The 15,959-nt window shown below is 64.9% G+C and overlaps 4 protein-coding genes across 4 annotated transcripts; 1 reads left to right on the top strand and 3 right to left on the bottom strand.

Moving 5' to 3' along the window:
- Window positions 1–419: 419 nt before the first annotated feature.
- BCKDHA (branched chain keto acid dehydrogenase E1 subunit alpha) lies at window positions 420–5,454 on the top strand. The gene is made up of 9 exons (XM_068998279.1): window positions 420–529; window positions 921–1,073; window positions 1,298–1,384; window positions 1,461–1,569; window positions 2,055–2,216; window positions 2,714–2,920; window positions 3,550–3,691; window positions 4,371–4,542; window positions 4,993–5,454. Exons 1-9 carry the CDS (start codon window positions 455–457, stop codon window positions 5,161–5,163), a joined length of 1,278 nt encoding a protein of 425 aa, XP_068854380.1. The 5' UTR covers window positions 420–454; the 3' UTR covers window positions 5,164–5,454.
- Window positions 5,455–5,717: 263 nt separating this feature from the next.
- Window positions 5,718–7,564, bottom strand: DMAC2 (distal membrane arm assembly component 2). Its single transcript, XM_068998281.1, has 6 exons — window positions 7,501–7,564; window positions 7,158–7,312; window positions 6,847–6,927; window positions 6,620–6,747; window positions 6,265–6,427; window positions 5,718–5,879 (listed from the first exon to the last, which is right to left on the bottom strand). Exons 1-6 carry the CDS (start codon window positions 7,516–7,518, stop codon window positions 5,738–5,740), a joined length of 687 nt encoding a protein of 228 aa, XP_068854382.1. The 5' UTR covers window positions 7,519–7,564; the 3' UTR covers window positions 5,718–5,737.
- Window positions 7,565–8,527: 963 nt separating this feature from the next.
- On the bottom strand, window positions 8,528–10,028 carry CRX (cone-rod homeobox). Its single transcript, XM_068998346.1, has 3 exons — window positions 9,947–10,028; window positions 9,456–9,607; window positions 8,528–9,064 (listed from the first exon to the last, which is right to left on the bottom strand). The coding sequence occupies exons 1-3, from the start codon at window positions 10,026–10,028 to the stop codon at window positions 8,528–8,530; spliced, it is 771 nt and encodes a 256-aa protein (XP_068854447.1).
- A 3,488-nt stretch (window positions 10,029–13,516) lies between these two features.
- On the bottom strand, window positions 13,517–15,815 carry LOC138100444 (histone H3.3A). The gene is made up of 4 exons (XM_068998282.1): window positions 15,702–15,815; window positions 15,111–15,254; window positions 14,508–14,661; window positions 13,517–14,206 (listed from the first exon to the last, which is right to left on the bottom strand). Exons 2-4 carry the CDS (start codon window positions 15,236–15,238, stop codon window positions 14,078–14,080), a joined length of 411 nt encoding a protein of 136 aa, XP_068854383.1. The 5' UTR covers window positions 15,239–15,254; window positions 15,702–15,815; the 3' UTR covers window positions 13,517–14,077.
- Window positions 15,816–15,959: the final 144 nt, after the last annotated feature.

The following is a 15,959-nucleotide window of genomic DNA, read 5'->3' as shown; positions in this document are numbered from 1 at the left end:
CCGTGCCCCCCCCCCATTTTTAAGTTATTCCTGCCCCGATCTGTCCCCCCGCCCCCCCGAATAAACATAGGGACCCCCACCCTCGGCGTCTGCGTCTGGGGGGCGGATCCCGTGTGGCGATATGAGGAGGGGGAGGGGATGGGTTCGGGGTGGGGGGCGCGGGGGGGGTCCCGGGGGCGGTGGGGGTTGGGGGGAGCCCCGCCCGTCGCTCAGGGGGCGTGGCCAGCACAGCGACCCCCCCCTTATATGGTCGTGTTGTGGGCGTGGCCACCGGGGACTCCCGCCATGGGCCCCAGGGGGCGTGGCCACGAAACTCCTTATAAGGCCGCCGAGCGGGCGTGTCCAGCCCGCCGTGCACGCGCGCTCCAGCCAATCAGGTCCCGCCGCCGCCTCACCGCCCCCCTCGGCCGCCAATCAGCGCTCGCCCCGCTGCTTGGCCACGCCCCCGGCGAAGATGGCGGCGCTGCGGGCGCTGCGGTGGCGGCGGCGGCTCCCGGGGCTCGTCCCGCGGCGGCTCCTGGGGACGGCCGTGAGTGCGACAGGGGGGGCCGAGCGGGGCACCGAGCGGGGGACAGAGGGGCCCCGTGTCCCGCCTCCGGGTCCCCCTGTCCTGTCCCGTGTTTGCCCCGTGCTGTCCCTGTGTCCTGTTCCGGTGTCCCCTGCGCCGCTGTTCCCGTGTCCCCTCATCCCCGTGTCCCTCTGTTCCGTCCCGGTGTCCCCCGCTCCTGTCCCCACATCGCGATGTCCGCGTTTTCCCCCCGTCCCATCCCGGTGTCCCGCTGTCCCTGTGCCCGCCCCGTTCCCGGTCACTGTCCCCGCAGCTCTGGGGAAGCCGTGGCACAGCCGGGGTCCCTTTTTTGGGGAGGTTTTTGGGGATTTGGGGCCCCTCGGTGCCACCGCCGTGTCCCCAATCCCCGCAGGAATCCCCCGAGGAGCGGCCGCAGTTCCCGGGGGCCTCGGCGGAGTTTGCGGAGCGCCTGGAGTTCATCCAGCCCAACGTCCTGGCCGGGATCCCGGTGTACCGGGTCATGGACCGGCAGGGACACGTCCTGCGGCCCAGCGAGGACCCGCAGGTGAGCGGGACAGGGGACACCTGGCACAGGCGATGTCCCACCAGGTGACACCTCACACACACAAGATCCAGGCAGGTGCCCCCCTGTGCAGGTGACCTCCAGCCACGGGACAGAGCTGTCACCGCCAGCTGCTCGAACACACAATGTCCGGGCAGGTGACACCCCAAACAGGTGGCCCTGTCCAGGTTGCCCCCAGGTGACCCCGGGTGTCCCTGTCCCTGCAGCTGCCCAAGGAGCAGGTGCTGAAGCTCTACAAGACGATGACGCTGCTCAACACCATGGATCGGATCCTCTACGAGTCCCAGCGCCAGGTATGGCTGTGGGCTCACCTGGTGGGGCCTCACCTGGCGGCTCCAGGGCTCTGGGTGCCCACTCCCGGTTTTCCAGGGCCGCATCTCCTTCTACATGACCAACTACGGCGAGGAGGGCACACACGTGGGCAGCGCCGCCGCGCTTGACGCCTCTGACCTCGTCTTCGGGCAGTACCGTGAGGCAGGTGAGGCTCAGGTGGGACAGGTGGGCACACGGGAGATGGATTTTGGGGGGTTCAAGCCCAGATTTGGGTTCCGTGTGTGCCAGGGATGCCCCTGGAGCTGCTCCTGGTGTTTTGGGACACTGGCAATCCCTGGAATGTGAGGGACAGGTGAGGCTCAGGTGGGACAGGTGAGATGGAATTGGGGTGAATCCATCCCAAATTTGGGATCCTGCTGTGCCAGGGATGCCCCTGGAGCTGCTCCTGGCACTCTGGGAACAGGTGGGACAAGTGAGGCACCGAGGAGATGGATTTTGGAGGAATCAATCCCAAATTTGGGTTCCAGGGGGGTTTCTGTGCCAGGGATGCCCCTGAAGCTGTTCCTGGTGTTTTGGGAACACCGGTGATCCTGGGAGGGGGTGACACAGTTGGGGACAGGTGTGACAGGTGACACAGGTGACCTGGGTGTGGCACAGGTGACCCAGGTGAGCCCGGATCCGTGTCCCCAGGTGTGCTGCTGTACCGCGGGTACCCCCTGGAGCTGTTCATGGCCCAGTGCTACGGCAACGCCAGCGACCCCGGCAAGGGCCGGCAGATGCCGGTGCACTACGGCTGCCCCGAGCGCCACTTTGTCACCATCTCGTCCCCGCTGGCCACGCAGATCCCGCAAGGTGATGCACCTGGAGCTGGCCCCGGTCCTGCCCCGTGTCCCTGGGGTCCGTCCTGTCCCTCTCCGTGACTGCCAGGGAGCCCCAGTCCCACCCCTGCACCGGCTCCCCGCAGCCGGGTGGCACCAGCTGGGTCCCCGTGTGGTGGCAGCTGTCCCTGCTCCACGTCCCTGTCCTATGTCCCTGTTCCGTGTCCCTGCTCCATGTCCTTCATTCCCGGATCCATGTCCTGTGTCCTTGCTCCATGTGCCTGTCCTATGTCCCTGTTCCATGTCCCTGTCCCATGTCCCTGCTCCATGTCCCTAGTCCGTGTCCTTCATTCCCAGATCCATGTCCCGTGTCCCTCCTCCATCCCAACCATTCCATAATTCCCCGTTCCCCTCCCCTCCACCTGCCCCCACCCCTGCCCGACCCCCTCCAACCAACCCCTCTCCCCTCTGACCCTTTTTCCCCCAAATTCTCCTCATTTCCCCCCGAATTCCCGCTTTCCCGGGGCTCAGCCGTGGGAGCCGCCTACGCCATCAAGCGCGCGGACGCCAGCCGGGCCGTGGTCTGCTATTTCGGGGAGGGGGCCGCGAGCGAGGGCGACGCCCACGCCGGCTTCAACTTCGCCGCCACCCTTGAGTGTCCCATCGTCTTCTTCTGCCGCAACAACGGCTACGCCATCTCCACCCCCACCTCCGAGCAGTACCGGGGCGACGGCATCGGTGGGAAGCGGGAGAACGGCAAAACCGGGGCCTTGGAGGGGGTTTGGGGGAAAATCGGGTGGTTTTAGGGGGGATTTTGGAGGTGATTCTCTTGCTTGCGTGGAGGTGGACAAGGGGGAGATCCCTGGGATTTAGGGGAGGAGGAGATTTGGGATTTTGAGGTGGGAGATCCCTGGGGTTTTGGGGGAAAAGCCCTGGGATTTGGGGGGAGCGGGGTCCTTGGCATTTTGGGGCAAAAGCCCTGGGAATTTGAGGAGGAACGGCCAAGATTTGGGGCAGGGAGATCCCTGGGGTTTTGGGGGAAAAGCTCCGGGATTTTGGGGCAGGACAGATCCCTGTGAGTTTGGGGAAGGAGCCCCGGGAATTTGGGATAGAATCTCTGGGATTTGGGCAGAAAGAGCGCTGGGGATTTTGAGGAAGGAACCTCAGGAATTTGAGAAGGAACGGCCGGAATTTTGGGGGAAGCGAGATCCCTGGGATTTTTGGGGAGGGTTGGGAACACCAACCCCCAGGATTTTGGGGCACTTCGGGGCAGCAGCATCGGTTCCAGTGTCCCGGGGGGCCCAGGATGGAGGAAAGCGCCCGAAGCCGGGGGTGTTTCCCGGGCTCTGATCCCGCGCTCCCGGCAGCGGCGCGCGGCCCCGGCTACGGGCTGCTGTCCATCCGGGTGGACGGCAATGACGTCTTCGCCGTGTACAACGCCACGCGGGAGGCGCGGCGCCGCGCCGTGGCCGAGAACCAGCCCTTCCTCATCGAGGCCATGACCTACCGGTGCGGGCTTCCGGAACGTTCCTCACAGAAGCTCCCGGTTCCCCCAGGGTTTTCCCACGGGGTTTTGCCCATCCTTGCAGGATCCCCCCAGCGTCCCGTCCCCCCCCCCCCCCCAAAAAAACCCGTTCTTGTGGTTTTCCGCCCGTTTTTCCCCGTTTCCCGTGGATTTTCCATGGATTTTCTGCCCAATTTCCCCTATTCTTTCAGGATCCCCCAATCTCCTCAAAAAGACCCCGTTTCCCATGGTTTTTCACCCGTGTTCCCACATTTTCCGTGGATTTTCCGCCTGGTTTTCTTCATTTCCCAAGGATTCTCCCCCAGTCTTCCAGGATTACTCCCAAAAAACCCATTTCCCATGGATTTCCCACCCGTTTTTCCCCATTTCCCGTGGATTTTCTGCCTGGTTTTCCCCATTCTTCCACAATTCCTCCCCCAGAAACCCCAGTTTCCCACAGATTTCCCATGGATTTTCTGCCTGTTTTTTCCTCATTTCCCATGGATTTCCCACCCATTCCTCCCCATCCTTCCAAGACTCCCAAAAAACCCAATTTCCCACGGATTTCCCATCGATTTCCCACCCGTTTTCCCCCGTTTCCTGCAGATTTCCCGCCCGTTTTTCCCCGTTCTTCCAGGATCTCTCCCCAAAACCCCGTTTTCCATGGATTTCCCCCCCTCCCAGGATCGGGCACCACAGCACCAGCGACGACAGCTCCGCGTACAGATCCGTGGACGAGGTGAATTACTGGGACAAGCAGGACCACCCCATCTCGCGCCTGCGGCACTACATGGCCAACCGTGGCTGGTGGGATGAGGAGGAGGAGAAGGGCTGGAGGAAGAGCTCCAGGAAAATGGTCATTCCCGAGGGACTTCGGGGGTTTTGGGGTGGGAAGTTGAGGTTTTGGGATTTTGGGGTGGGAGGGCCCCAGGGATTTTGGGGAAAAGAGCCCTGGGATTTGGGAGAGGAACATTCGGGATTTTGGAGTGGGGAATCATCAGGATTTAGGGGAAGAATGTCTGGGATTTAGGGAGGGAAATCCTTGGGATTCTGGGGAGGGAGCCCTAGGATTTTGGGAAGAATAACCAGGATTCTGGGGCAGGGAATCCCGGCATTCTGGGCAAGAACACCTGTGATTGTGGGGCAGGAATCCCTGGGAATGCTTTGGGCAGGAACCCCCGGGATTTCAGCCCAGGGAATCGCCCAATCTCAGGGAAAAATGCGCGGGATTCGGGGCATTTTCTTGGGGGCAAATCCTGGGATGTGGGGCTGGAATGAGTGGGAATTGCGGGCGGCATTCCCGCAGGTGCTGGAGGCGTTCGAGCAGGCGGAGCGGGAGCCGAAGCCGCCGCCTCACCTGCTCTTCTCCGACGTCTACCTGGAGATGCCCCCGCGGCTGCGCCGGCAGCGCGCGGAGCTGGAGCGGCACCTGGAGACCTACGGGGAGCACTACCCGCTCCAGCAGTTCCAGAAGTGATCCCGGCATTCCCTGGAATTCCCTCAGTGCCCCCGGAATTCCCCGAGCACCCCCAGATCTGCTGGGAAAGCCCCAACATCCACCCTTTTCCCCCCAGAGCCGCTCTGATCCTGACCCCAAAATCCACCTGGAGACACCCCCGCCCGCCCAGGGAGCCTTTCCCACTCCAGTGGTTCCAGAAGTGATCCCAGGAATTCCTGGGAATTCCCTGGAATTCCATCAGCACCCTCAGAATTCCCTGAGCACCCCCAGATCCACCCCGACCCCCCAATAAATTATTTGGGAGAGGAATTTTGGGGAAGGATCCCTGGGGCTCTGGGAGTGGATCCCCGGGATTTTGGGGACAAGTGGATCCCTGGGATTTTGGGGAAAGATTCCGGGCATTTTGGGAAGGGATCTCTGGGATTTTGGGGTAGGATAACCCTAGGATTTTTGGGGAAGAATTCCCAGGACCTGGGGGTGGGGAGTGCCTGGGATTTTTAGGGAAGGATCCCTGGGATTTGAAGGCTCTGGAAACATCAAACCCCCCCCCTTTTCTCCCAAAAAACCCCAAATCCACAGAAAAAGAAGGGATTTATTTTTGGGGGGTTTCCAGGGGGGCCCCGGGCTCGGCCATTCCCAGGACCCGGCACCCCGGGAGCGCCTCCTCCAGCAGCACCCGGAGCAGCCCCGGGCTGGGCACCGAGAGCCCGGAGACGTCCAGGGACCGCAGCTCCCTGCGGGGGACAGCGCTGGGAGCACTGGGAGGTCCCCAGGTGACCCCCCTGAGGTGGTGCAGGGTGACCTGGGGACACTGAGGGGACACTGGGGGACATTGGGGGACATTGGGGGACACTGGGGGGACACTGGGAGACATTGGGGGACATTGGGGGGACACTGAGGGACATTGGGGGACACTGAGGGACACTGGGGTGACACTGGGGTGACACTGAGGGACACTGGGGGGGACACTGGGGGACATTGGGGGGACACTGGGGGGGACACTGGGGTGACACTGAGGGACATTGGGGGACACTGAGGGACACTGGGGTGACACTGGGGTGACACTGAGGGACACTGGGGGGGGACACTGGGGGGGACAGGTGGCACCGAGGGCCTCACCTGAGGTGGTGCAGCGTGGCCAGGCCCCGCTCGGTGACCTGGGGACACCGGGCCAGCGCCAGGTGCTGCAGGGTGGCCCCAAAGACGTGGAGCCGGCCCAGGGCCCAATCGGACACGTGGGGACATCCCGAGAGGTCCAGGTGGGACAGGTGGGACAGGGACACTGTGGGGGGACAGTGGGACCCTGGGTGTGACCCCGGGTGGGTGGGACAGGGAGGGTTTTGGGGATCCCCAGGTGGGACAGGTGAGTCCAGGGTGGGCCCAGGTGTCCCCAGGAGGTTTTGGGTGGGGGGTCCCAGGGACCTAGGGGGTTTGGGGGATTTTGGAGTGGTTTTGGGGTGCTCCGGGGCCTTACCCAGGTTGTCCAGCCCCCGGTAGGTGATGGGGGTCCCGCTCAGGTCGATGCCCACCACGGGCAGGTGCCGCAGCCGGGGCAGCTCCGAGCGGCTCCCGGGGCGGATCCAGCGCTGCTGCCCCAGAAACCTGCGGGGTCAGAGCCCCAAAACCCGCGGGGTTTGAGGGGTCAGGGCCAGGACCCCTCCAGGTGGGGCAGGGACAGCCCAGAAAGGGGAGAGGGCTCACCTGACCCCTCCCCCGAAGGCCAAAGTGAACTCGGCGGCTGTGGCGTCGTCCCCAAAGGTGTCCCTGGGGGATTGGGGGTACCTGGGAGGGGACACACCTGGTGAGACCCCGAAACCCCCAAATGCTGCCTCACCTCAGGGGGGACACACCTGGCGAGCCCCCCCAGGGACAGGTGACCCCCCCCACCTCTCTCCCCACCTGCCCCTCACACCTGGGCGCACCGGCCTGACACCGCCTACCCCAAATTTCGGGGTCCCTCTCCCCAGATTTCGGGGTGCCCCTCCCCACTTTCGGGGTCCCCCCTCACTCACGCGTTGAGGTTCTGCAGCCGCCCGCGCTGGGCCCAACCTGCGACGGCGCCCAGGCGCTGCGCCCACCTGTCCAGGTGAGCCCGGAGCCCCCCCGAGCCCTCCCGGCGCTGCCCCGGGGGGGGGCGCAGGGCGGGGGCGCCCCGGGACGCCCCGATCTGGGGGGAGAGAAAGGGGGGGGGGCGACGGGTGAGGGGGGACACCCCTGGGGGGGCGCTCAGAACCCCCAAAATCGCCCCAAACCGCCCCCGCCCCAAATTCAGGGGTGGTGCCGGGGGTTCCCCCGTCCCTGGGGGGGTCTCAGGGGTCTCCCCCCCCCCCCCTCAGGTAACCCCGGGCCACTCACCGCCCTCAGCGCCGCCATCTTCGCCGCGTCACGTGACTCGCGGGTCACGTGGCCGCTTATTTGCCACGCCCATTTCCGGGTGCGGCCACGCCCCCGCTGCCCTGGTGTTGTCGCCCCCTGGCGGGCCGGGAGGGAATTGAGGGTGGGGGGGGAAGCGGAGGATTTTGGGGGGCCCCAAAGACCCCCTGACCCCCCCCCAAGCCCCCACAAAGACCCCCCACGGCTCCCCAAGATCCCCGAACCCCCTAAAGTCCCTAGGCCGCCTCAGGACCCCGCCCCCCCAAGTCCCCTCATCAGAGTTAATTAACGAAGACCCCCACATTTTCGCACTTTTTTTTATTGATATTCCCTCTTTTCCAGCTTCTTTCCTTCCGGGAGTTTGGGGGGGGGCGGGCCGGGGAGACCCATCGGGGCGGGGCCAGGGATCCCCCGTGATCCAGGGATCCCCCGAGGCTCGGGAATAGTCCGTGGTCCTGGGATCCCCCATAAATCCGGGGATCCCCTCGTGGTCCTGGGATCCCCCACAGTCCAGGGATCCCCCGAGGCTCGGGAATGCTCCGTCCCGCCGGGATATCCCGTGTCCTGGGGTCGCTCCGTGCTCCGGGAATATTCGCTGCCCCGGGAATTTTCCGTGCCCCGGGAACGGCCCCGGCCGGGAGGATTTTCCATGCCCGGAATGCTCCGTGCCGCGGGCATTGCCCACGATCCAGGGATTCTCGGGGGTCTGGGGGGTCGTCTGCGCCCCCCGGGAATTATCCGCGGCCCGGGAATCGCCCACGCTCCGGGGATTGTCCGTGCCCCGGGAATTGTCCGCGATCCAGAAGTTAATTCCCCGTGGTCCGGGGGGGGCTCCGCTCGGGATTCTCCACACCAGGAGCGCATTCCACGCCCCGGGAATTGTCCGTGACCCGGGGCCGCTCCTCCGTGCCCCGGGAATTCTCCACGCCACGAGGATTCTCCCGGCCGGGACCCCCGGGATCCGCCCCCCGTCACCCCCCGGGACGCGCCCCCGCCATCCCCACCCCCCCTACAACACCTGGAATTTCCAGGTGCTCTGATCCTTGTACTCCAGGCAATCCGCGCCCCCGAAATTCACCTTCCAGGCGCTGCCCTGGTCCTTGAACTCCAGGCAATCCACGGCCCCGAAGCCCATCCCGGGGGTCCCCCCGTAGCCCGCGGGCGACGCGGCCAAGCCCAGCCCGGGGGGGCCCAGGGGGCTCAGCCCGCCCACCTGGGGAGGCAGCGGGGACAGGTACGAGTCGAGCCCCCCGAAGTAGCCGGGGTAGCCCTGCCCGAAGCCCCCGGAGCCCGGGAAGCCGCGGAACCCCGGCGCTCCCGAGGGGTCCGGCAGCGGCGACAGCGCCGCGGGGCTCCAGATGGACACGGGGGCGGCGCTGGGGGGGCCGGGGGGAGCGGGCGGCGGCGTGAAGGGGCCCGGGGGGGGTTCGGGGGGGGGATCCCGAGGGGGGGAGCTCTTCTTTTTGGGGGGGGGGCGCGGTTTGGGGGGGCCCGAGCCCTGAGCCTGCTGCTGGCGGCACTTGGCGCGGCGGTTCTTGAACCACACCTGGGGGGGACACGGGGACACTGAGGCACGGGGGGGACACGGGGGGACACGGGGAGACACACGGGGAAACTGAGGCACGGAGGGACATGGGGACACACGGGGACATTGAAGCCCCCCGTGTCCCCCCCCCCCCCCGTCCCACCTGCGCCCACCCGGGACTCACCTGCTCCCCCCACCCCGTCCCAGTGTCCGCCAAATCCCCCACCCCATCCTCCTGTCCCCCAGAGCTGTCCCCTGTCCCCACCTGCACGCGGGACTCGCGTTCACCTGTCCCCGCTCTGTCCCCGCCTTGTTCCCGTTCCCCGTGTCCCTCCTTGTCGCCCCTGCCCCCCTTTCCCCGTGCCCCCCCCGTGTCCCCAGAGCTGTCCCCTGTCCCCAGTGCTGTCCCCACCTGCACGCGGGACTCGGGCAGGTTGATTTTGAGCGCCACCTCCTCGCGCATGAAGATGTCGGGGTACCGGGTCTTGGCGAAAAGCGCCTCCAGCACGTCCAGCTGCGCCCGCGTGAACGTGGTGCGCTCCCGCCGCTGCTTCCGGGGGGTCCCTGGGGGGGGGGACAGGGTTGGGGGACCCCCGGCGTTGGGGGAGTGCCGGGAGTCGTGACAAAACCCCGGGATTCGGGGGAAAACCCGAGTTTGGGGGGTGGGATGGGGGGGCGAGGGGTCCTCACGGCGCCCTCCCCCCCCCCCGTGACCCTCCCAAGACCCTCCCAACCCCCCCAGATTTTGGGGTACCCAGGCACCCCCACGGGGGGTCCCGCAGCTCCATCCCCCCCCCTCCCCTTTTACCCCCCAAATTTGGGGTAGCCGGGTGTTCCCCGGCGCGGTCCCGCGGCTCCACTCCCCCCCCCGTGACCCCCCCAGTCCCCCCGGTGTCGGGGTACCCGGGTACCCCACGGGGGGGGGCAGCAGGTCCAGGCTCAGCCCGTTCACGCCGTAGTGCGGCTGCTTCAGGTACGACATCATGGCCGGGGGGGCTGCGGGGACACCGCGGCGACACCCATGGCACCGGGGGGGTACGCACGGGTGTCCCCAACTCCCCCGGCCCCCCCCAGGCCCCCTGTGCCTCCTCCGGAGCCCCCCGAGCCCCCTCCCGTGCCAAGTGTGCGCCCCCAAATTTCCGTGTCCCCGCGCCCCCCGGTGTCCCCCCCGATGTCCCCCGTGTCCCCAAGCCCCCCCAGCCCCCGGTGACGCGGTGCCGGTTGTGTCACCCCCCCTCGCCCAAGACCCCCGGGACCCCCAGCCCCCGGTGCCAGCTGTGCACGGGGGGGACACCGAGGGGGCACGGGGCCACCGGGCACCACCCTCGGGGACACCCTTAGGGACACCCTTGGGAGTAGGGACACCTGGGTGACACCCCCGGGGACATCACCCCGGGGCCCCAGCCCCATCCCTACACCGGGGACAGCGGCGGTGGCTCGTCCTTGAGGCCACCCCAGGGCTGGGGCTGGTTGTCACCAAGCTGGGGACAGCGCTGGTGGCCAGGGGACACCACCCTGGGGCTGGTGACAATGTCCCCAAGTTGGGACATGGGGCTGGTGGCCCTGTCCCCACCCAGCGATGTCCCCGGGGCTCTGGTGGCCCTATCCTCATCCCAGCGATGTCCCCGGGGCTCTGGTGGTCCTGTCCCCTTGCCAGGGATGTCCCCAAGGCTCTGGTGGCCCTGTCCCCCACCCAGCGATGTCCCCAGGGCTCTGGTGGTCCTGTCCCCCTGCCAGGGATGGCCCCAAGGCTCTGGTGGCCCAGTCCCCTTGCCAGGGATGTCCCCGGGGCTCTGGTGGCCCTGTCCCCACCCCAGCGATGTCCCCGGGGCTCTGGTGGTCCTGTCCCCTTGCCAGGGATGTCCCCAAGGCTCTGGTGGCCCTGTCCCTACCCCAGCGATGTCCCCAGGGCTCTGGTGGCCCTGTCCCCCCCCAGGGCTGTCCCCGGGGCTCCGGTGGCCCTGTCCCCCACCCAGCGATGTCCCCAAGGCTCCGGTGGCCCTGTCCCCACCCCAGCGATGTCCCCAAGGCTCCGGTGGCCCTGTCCCCACCCCAGCGATGTCCCCGGGGCTCCGGTGGCCCTGTCGCCCCCCAGAGCCGCCCCCCGCCCGCCGGGCCGTACCTGCGGCGGTGACACGGTGACAGTGGGGACAGCGGCGGTGGCAGGAGAGGCACCCCCGCGGCGGGGGGAGCCTTAAGTAGGAGCCGCGTGATGTCACCCCCTAATCCGGGGGGACAAGGGGTGACATTGGCCTGGGCCGGCTAATCCAGAGCGGCCGCCAATTAACGGGGGGGACACGGGGGGGGAGAGGGAGGGGGGAGACGGGGGGACAATGGGGGGGGCATGGGGGGACAATGGGGGGGACACGGGGGGGGACAATGGGGGGGACATGGAGGGGGACACGAGGGGACAATGGGGGGGACAATGGGGAGGGAGGGGGACACGGGGGGACAATGGGGGGACATGGAGGGGGACACGAGGGGACAATGGGGGGGACATGGAGGGGGACACGGGGGGACAATGGGGGGGACATGGAGGGGTAAGGGAGGGAGGATACGGGGGGGACAGAGGGACTGGGGGGACCAGGGGTTAGGGGGACATGGGGGGGACATGGGGGGGACACTGGGATTGGGGGGGGGACATGGGGGGGACACGAAGGGGGAGAAGGGGGACACAAAGAAGGGGGGAGGGGGCAGGGGACTGGGGGGACCTGGGCGGGGACACGGGGGGGACACTGGGATTGAGGGGGGGGACATGTGGGGGACACCGGGAGCTGGGGGGGACACGGGGGTGACAGTGGGACATTTTGGGGTGGACGGGGCTCGTGCTGCACCCCCCCTTTGTGCCCTCTCCCGGGGGGTGACACTAATCCCGGCCCAGCTGCCACGTCTGGGCCGCGGGGACACGCGGGGACAGCGCGGAGAGGGCCCGAACGGGGGGGGCGGGGGGGGCTTGGGAAAAGGGAGGGGTGGGAAAAACTGGGAATTTGGGGGGGGGGTCGCTGGAATTTCGAGAATAAACCCCCCCAAATTCCTCCTAAAATTGTGGAATTTCCCAAATCCTGGCATGTTCTCCCCAAAATAACCCCAACAAATGAAGGGGGGGGGGGGTCCCGAATTTTCAAGGGGGGGGTCCCCGAATTCCAAGGGGGGGTCTCGGCGCTGCCGGGGGGGTCCGGGGGGAGCAGCTGGAGGCGAGTGTGGAAATGGGGCTGATTAGGTTGTTTTCCAGACGCGCGGATTTGGGGGGATTAACCCAAATCCGGGAGACAGGGGTTGTCGGGGGGGGCCGGGAAAAGGGGGGGAGGGGAGAGACACACCCCCCCCAAAAAAAAAAATCGGGATTGCAGGGAGCCAAAATTTGGGAATTTGGGGGAATTTTGGAGGTAAAATGAGGAACTAAATGGGAATCAATTGAATTATTTGGGGGGGAGGGGAAAGACCCCCCCTCAAAAAACCCCCTGGGATCCCAGGGAGCCAAAATTTGGGAATTTCAGGGGTGGAATAATGAATTAAATGGGAATAAATGAGGGGGGCAGGGTGACTGATACTAAACCTTGAAATTTGTATCAAACTCGATTGATCTTTATATTAAAAATTGATTATTGGTATAAAAATCTCAATATTTGTCTTTAAAAATCGATTATTTGTACCCAAATCAATCGATATTGACACAAAATTGGGTATTTACATCCAAATCCTTCTGGATTTACATTAAAAATCGGCATTTGTATCAAAACCCCTCCATTTCAATGTAAAAAAATTCGGTATTTCTACAAAAATCTCACTCTGTTGACATAAAAATTGGAAATTGTTATCAGAATCCCTCTGTATTGGTAAAAAATTGGGATATTTACATCAAAATGCCTGTATTTTTATATAAAAATTGGGATACTTCCATCAAAATCCCAGTATTTTTATACAAAAACTGGGATATTTCCATCAAAATCCCAATATTTTTATATAAAAAATTGGGTATTTGTATCAAAATCCCAATGTTTTTATATAAAAACTGGATTACTTCCATCAGAATCCCTCAATTTTTATATAAAAGTTGGGATTTTTCCATCAAAATCCCTCAGTTTTTGCATAAAAATCGGGGTATTTCCATCGGAATCCCTCTGTTTTTAGGGGATATTCGCACCCAAATCCCGATTTTATTATCAAAGGATGAATTTTGATATCGACCCCCCCCCGGACTCCCCCACCCCTCCCCCCCGTTTTCCAGGGACCTCAGGTGGCTGCCCCTCCCCCCCCTAATCCCGATTATCGGGATAAATTTATCCCGGGGTGTCAGGAACCATCAACGTCCCGGGATAATCCCCTCCCCCCCCACAGGGAACGTCCCCCATCCCAAACGAACCCCCCCCACCCCCAAAATTGTGGGATAAAGGGCGGGAATTCGAGGAATCCCCGAAAATCCGAATGGAATTCCAAGGAAATTGAGGGGGTTTTTTGTAGGATTTTCTTTATTCCAGCAGAGCCAGGGTGACAATTCCCACTCCCCCCTCCTCCCCGAAATTCCCCTTTTTGCCCCCAAAACCACGCATAGAAAACCAGGAATTCCCCACATCCAAGGAATTTCCCCAAAATTCCCGCCTTGGACATCCCGAGTGTACAAAAAAACAGGGGAAACCACCCCAAAAAGCTCCGGAATCCTCGGGAATTTGGGGGTCCCTCCTTGTCTGGAATGACCCCCCCACACCCCCAAATTTTTGGGATAAAAGGCGGGAATTTGAAGAATCCCGAAGATCTGGGAGGAATTCCAAGGAAACGCGGGATTTCCCTGGGATTTGCTTTATTCCGATGGAGACGGGGTGACCACGACCCCCCGGGACCCCCCCAGAATTCCCCTTCCCCCCCCCAAAACCACGTGTAGAAAACCAGGAATTCCCAAAACCCCCGAGAATTCCCCAAACCCCACCCGGAATACTCCAGGTGGGAACCCAAACGTACAAAAAAAGGAGGAAACCGCCCCGAAAAGCCGCGGGATCTCCGGGAACTCGGGGTCCCGGGACTCCCGGATCCGGGGTCTCAGGCGCGCTCGCCGCGGATCCGCCGGGCCAGCTGGATGTCCTTGGGCATGATGGTGACGCGCTTGGCGTGGATGGCGCACAGGTTCGTGTCCTCGAACAGCCCCACCAGGTACGCCTCGCTCGCCTCCTGGGGACACGCCGGGGACACAGGTGTGACACCCACAGGGACATCTGTCACCCCTCCGTCCCCGTGTCCCATCCCTGTGTCCCCAAACAGCCCCACCAGGGACGCCTCGCTCGCCTCCTGGGGACAGGGGTGACACAGGTGACACCGACGGCAGCGCTCTGGAAGCGCAGGGTGGGGTTTGGGGTGTCCCTGTCAGAGTTTGGGGTGTCCCTGTCCCTGCCCAGGTGTGTCCCTGTCACAGTTTGGGGTGTCCCTGCCCTGCCCAGGTGTGTCCCTGTCCCTGCCCAGGTGTGTCCCTCACCTGCAGGGCGCCGATGGCAGCGCTCTGGAAGCGCAGGTCGGTTTTGAAGTCCTGGGCGATCTCGCGGACGAGCCTCTGGAACGGCAGCTTCCGGATCAGCAGCTCCGTGGATTTCTGGTAGCGCCGGATCTCCCGCAGCGCCACCGTGCCGGGCCTGGGGACGGGGACAGCCCGGGGCGTTGGGGACACCGAGGGCACCCCCCGTGTCCCTCTTCCCAATCGCCGTGTCCCCAGCACCCATCCCCTCTGTGTCTCCTCCTATGTCCCCAACCTGTCCCCGTGCCCCCCCGTCCCCCATCCCTGTGTCCCCCCCATGTCCCCGTGTCTCCCCAATGTCCCCATGGCTCTGTCCCCCATCCCACTGTCCCCCCCATGTCCCCACAAGTGTCCCCAGGTCCCCTCCCTGAGTCCCTCTCCCCATGTCCCTCCCCCGTCCCCATGTCCCCCTGTGACCCCCGCACTGCTACGGCGGGGGTCCCCAGCCCCGGGAGGGGGTGGGGATGGCCCAGCCCCGTGTCCCTCCTGTCCCCTGGTCCCTGCAGTGTCCCGTAGTGTCCCCTCTGTCCCCCGGTCCCTGCAGTGTCCCCTCTGTCCCCCCTTTACCGGTAGCGATGCGGTTTCTTGACGCCCCCCGTGGAGGGCGCGCTCTTCCGGGCCGCCTTGGTGGCGAGCTGCTTCCGCGGCGCCTTGCCGCCGGTGGATTTCCGAGCCGTCTGCTTGGTGCGGGCCATCCCGGGCCGTCACAGCCTGGAGCCACCGGGAAAAACGGGGAGAAAAACGGGGAAAAAAACGGGAAAACCGGGAAAAACGAGAAGAGATCCCCCGCGCGGCCTGGGAGACTACAACTCCCACGAGCCCCCCGCGCCACGTCACGCGAACACTTCTCCGTGCCTGATTGGCTGAGCACGACGCCCGCGCTGCCCCGAACTACAGCTCCCAGAAGCCTCCGTGCAGCCCCCGCTGATTCGCCAGGGCGGTGCCTTTCGCTCGCCCTCCCTTTGATAGACGTGCGTTACAGCCAATCAAGTCCCGTCCTTCTGGCCAATCAGCGCGCGGCCGCGCACGGAAGGCGGGACTAAGGAGCAGCGTCTCCTCAGGCGACCCCGGCACCCCCCTGCGCACCGGAGCCCCCCCGTTATTTCCCCCCCACCACTCCCCGGTACCGACCCCCGACTGCCGCCGCACCCCCGGTACCTGCGAGCGGCGCTGGCGGCGGCGCTGGAGCCGTGGGGGTCCCGCGGTGCAGCTGCGGCGGCTTCGATCTCCCCCTTCCCGCCTTTCCCGGCAGAAAATGGCGGGTCCCGGCTGAGGGCGGTTCCCGTCGTGCCCCGCGCGCAGCGGGGCGGGAACGGAGGGGGGGGGGGGGGGTCGGCTGAGGTGAGGCCGCGCCGCCATCTTGGGCGTCCTGAGGGGCTGACGCCTGAGGCGCTACCGAAGCTTTTCCCGCCTCCG

The sequence above is a fragment of the Aphelocoma coerulescens genome, chromosome 34 (genome assembly GCF_041296385.1).
Source record: "Aphelocoma coerulescens isolate FSJ_1873_10779 chromosome 34, UR_Acoe_1.0, whole genome shotgun sequence".
Lineage (NCBI taxonomy): Eukaryota > Metazoa > Chordata > Aves > Passeriformes > Corvidae > Aphelocoma > Aphelocoma coerulescens.
The sequence above is the reverse complement of the archived record's forward strand: the minus strand, read 5'-3'. Positions and strand labels throughout refer to the sequence as shown.

Excerpts from the sequence above, each read along its gene's own strand:
- BCKDHA (XM_068998279.1), top strand. The coding sequence starts at position 455 with ATGGCGGCGCTGCGGGCGCTGCGGTGGCGGCGGCGGCTCCCGGGGCTC. Across the intron at positions 1,570-2,054 it reads CGGGCAGTACCGTGAGGCAG|GTGTGCTGCTGTACCGCGGG; the intron begins GTGAGGCTCAGG and ends CCGTGTCCCCAG. Across the intron at positions 4,543-4,992 it reads GGAAGAGCTCCAGGAAAATG|GTGCTGGAGGCGTTCGAGCA; the intron begins GTCATTCCCGAG and ends GCATTCCCGCAG.
- DMAC2 (XM_068998281.1), bottom strand. Across the intron at positions 6,748-6,846 it reads GCCTTCGGGGGAGGGGTCAG|GTTTCTGGGGCAGCAGCGCT; the intron begins GTGAGCCCTCTC and ends CTGACCCCGCAG. Across the intron at positions 6,428-6,619 it reads CCGGGGGCTGGACAACCTGG|TGTCCCTGTCCCACCTGTCC; the intron begins GTAAGGCCCCGG and ends GTCCCCCCACAG.
- CRX (XM_068998346.1), bottom strand. The coding sequence starts at position 10,028 with ATGATGTCGTACCTGAAGCAGCCGCACTACGGCGTGAACGGGCTGAGC. Across the intron at positions 9,608-9,946 it reads CCCCCCCGTGGGGTACCCGG|GGACCCCCCGGAAGCAGCGG; the intron begins GTACCCCGACAC and ends CCCCCCCCCCAG. Across the intron at positions 9,065-9,455 it reads TGCCCGAGTCCCGCGTGCAG|GTGTGGTTCAAGAACCGCCG; the intron begins GTGGGGACAGCA and ends TGTCCCCCCCAG.
- LOC138100444 (XM_068998282.1), bottom strand. The coding sequence starts at position 15,238 with ATGGCCCGCACCAAGCAGACGGCTCGGAAATCCACCGGCGGCAAGGCG. Across the intron at positions 14,662-15,110 it reads AAGAAACCGCATCGCTACCG|GCCCGGCACGGTGGCGCTGC; the intron begins GTAAAGGGGGGA and ends CCCCGTCCCCAG. Across the intron at positions 14,207-14,507 it reads CTGCCATCGGCGCCCTGCAG|GAGGCGAGCGAGGCGTACCT; the intron begins GTGAGGGACACA and ends GCGTGTCCCCAG.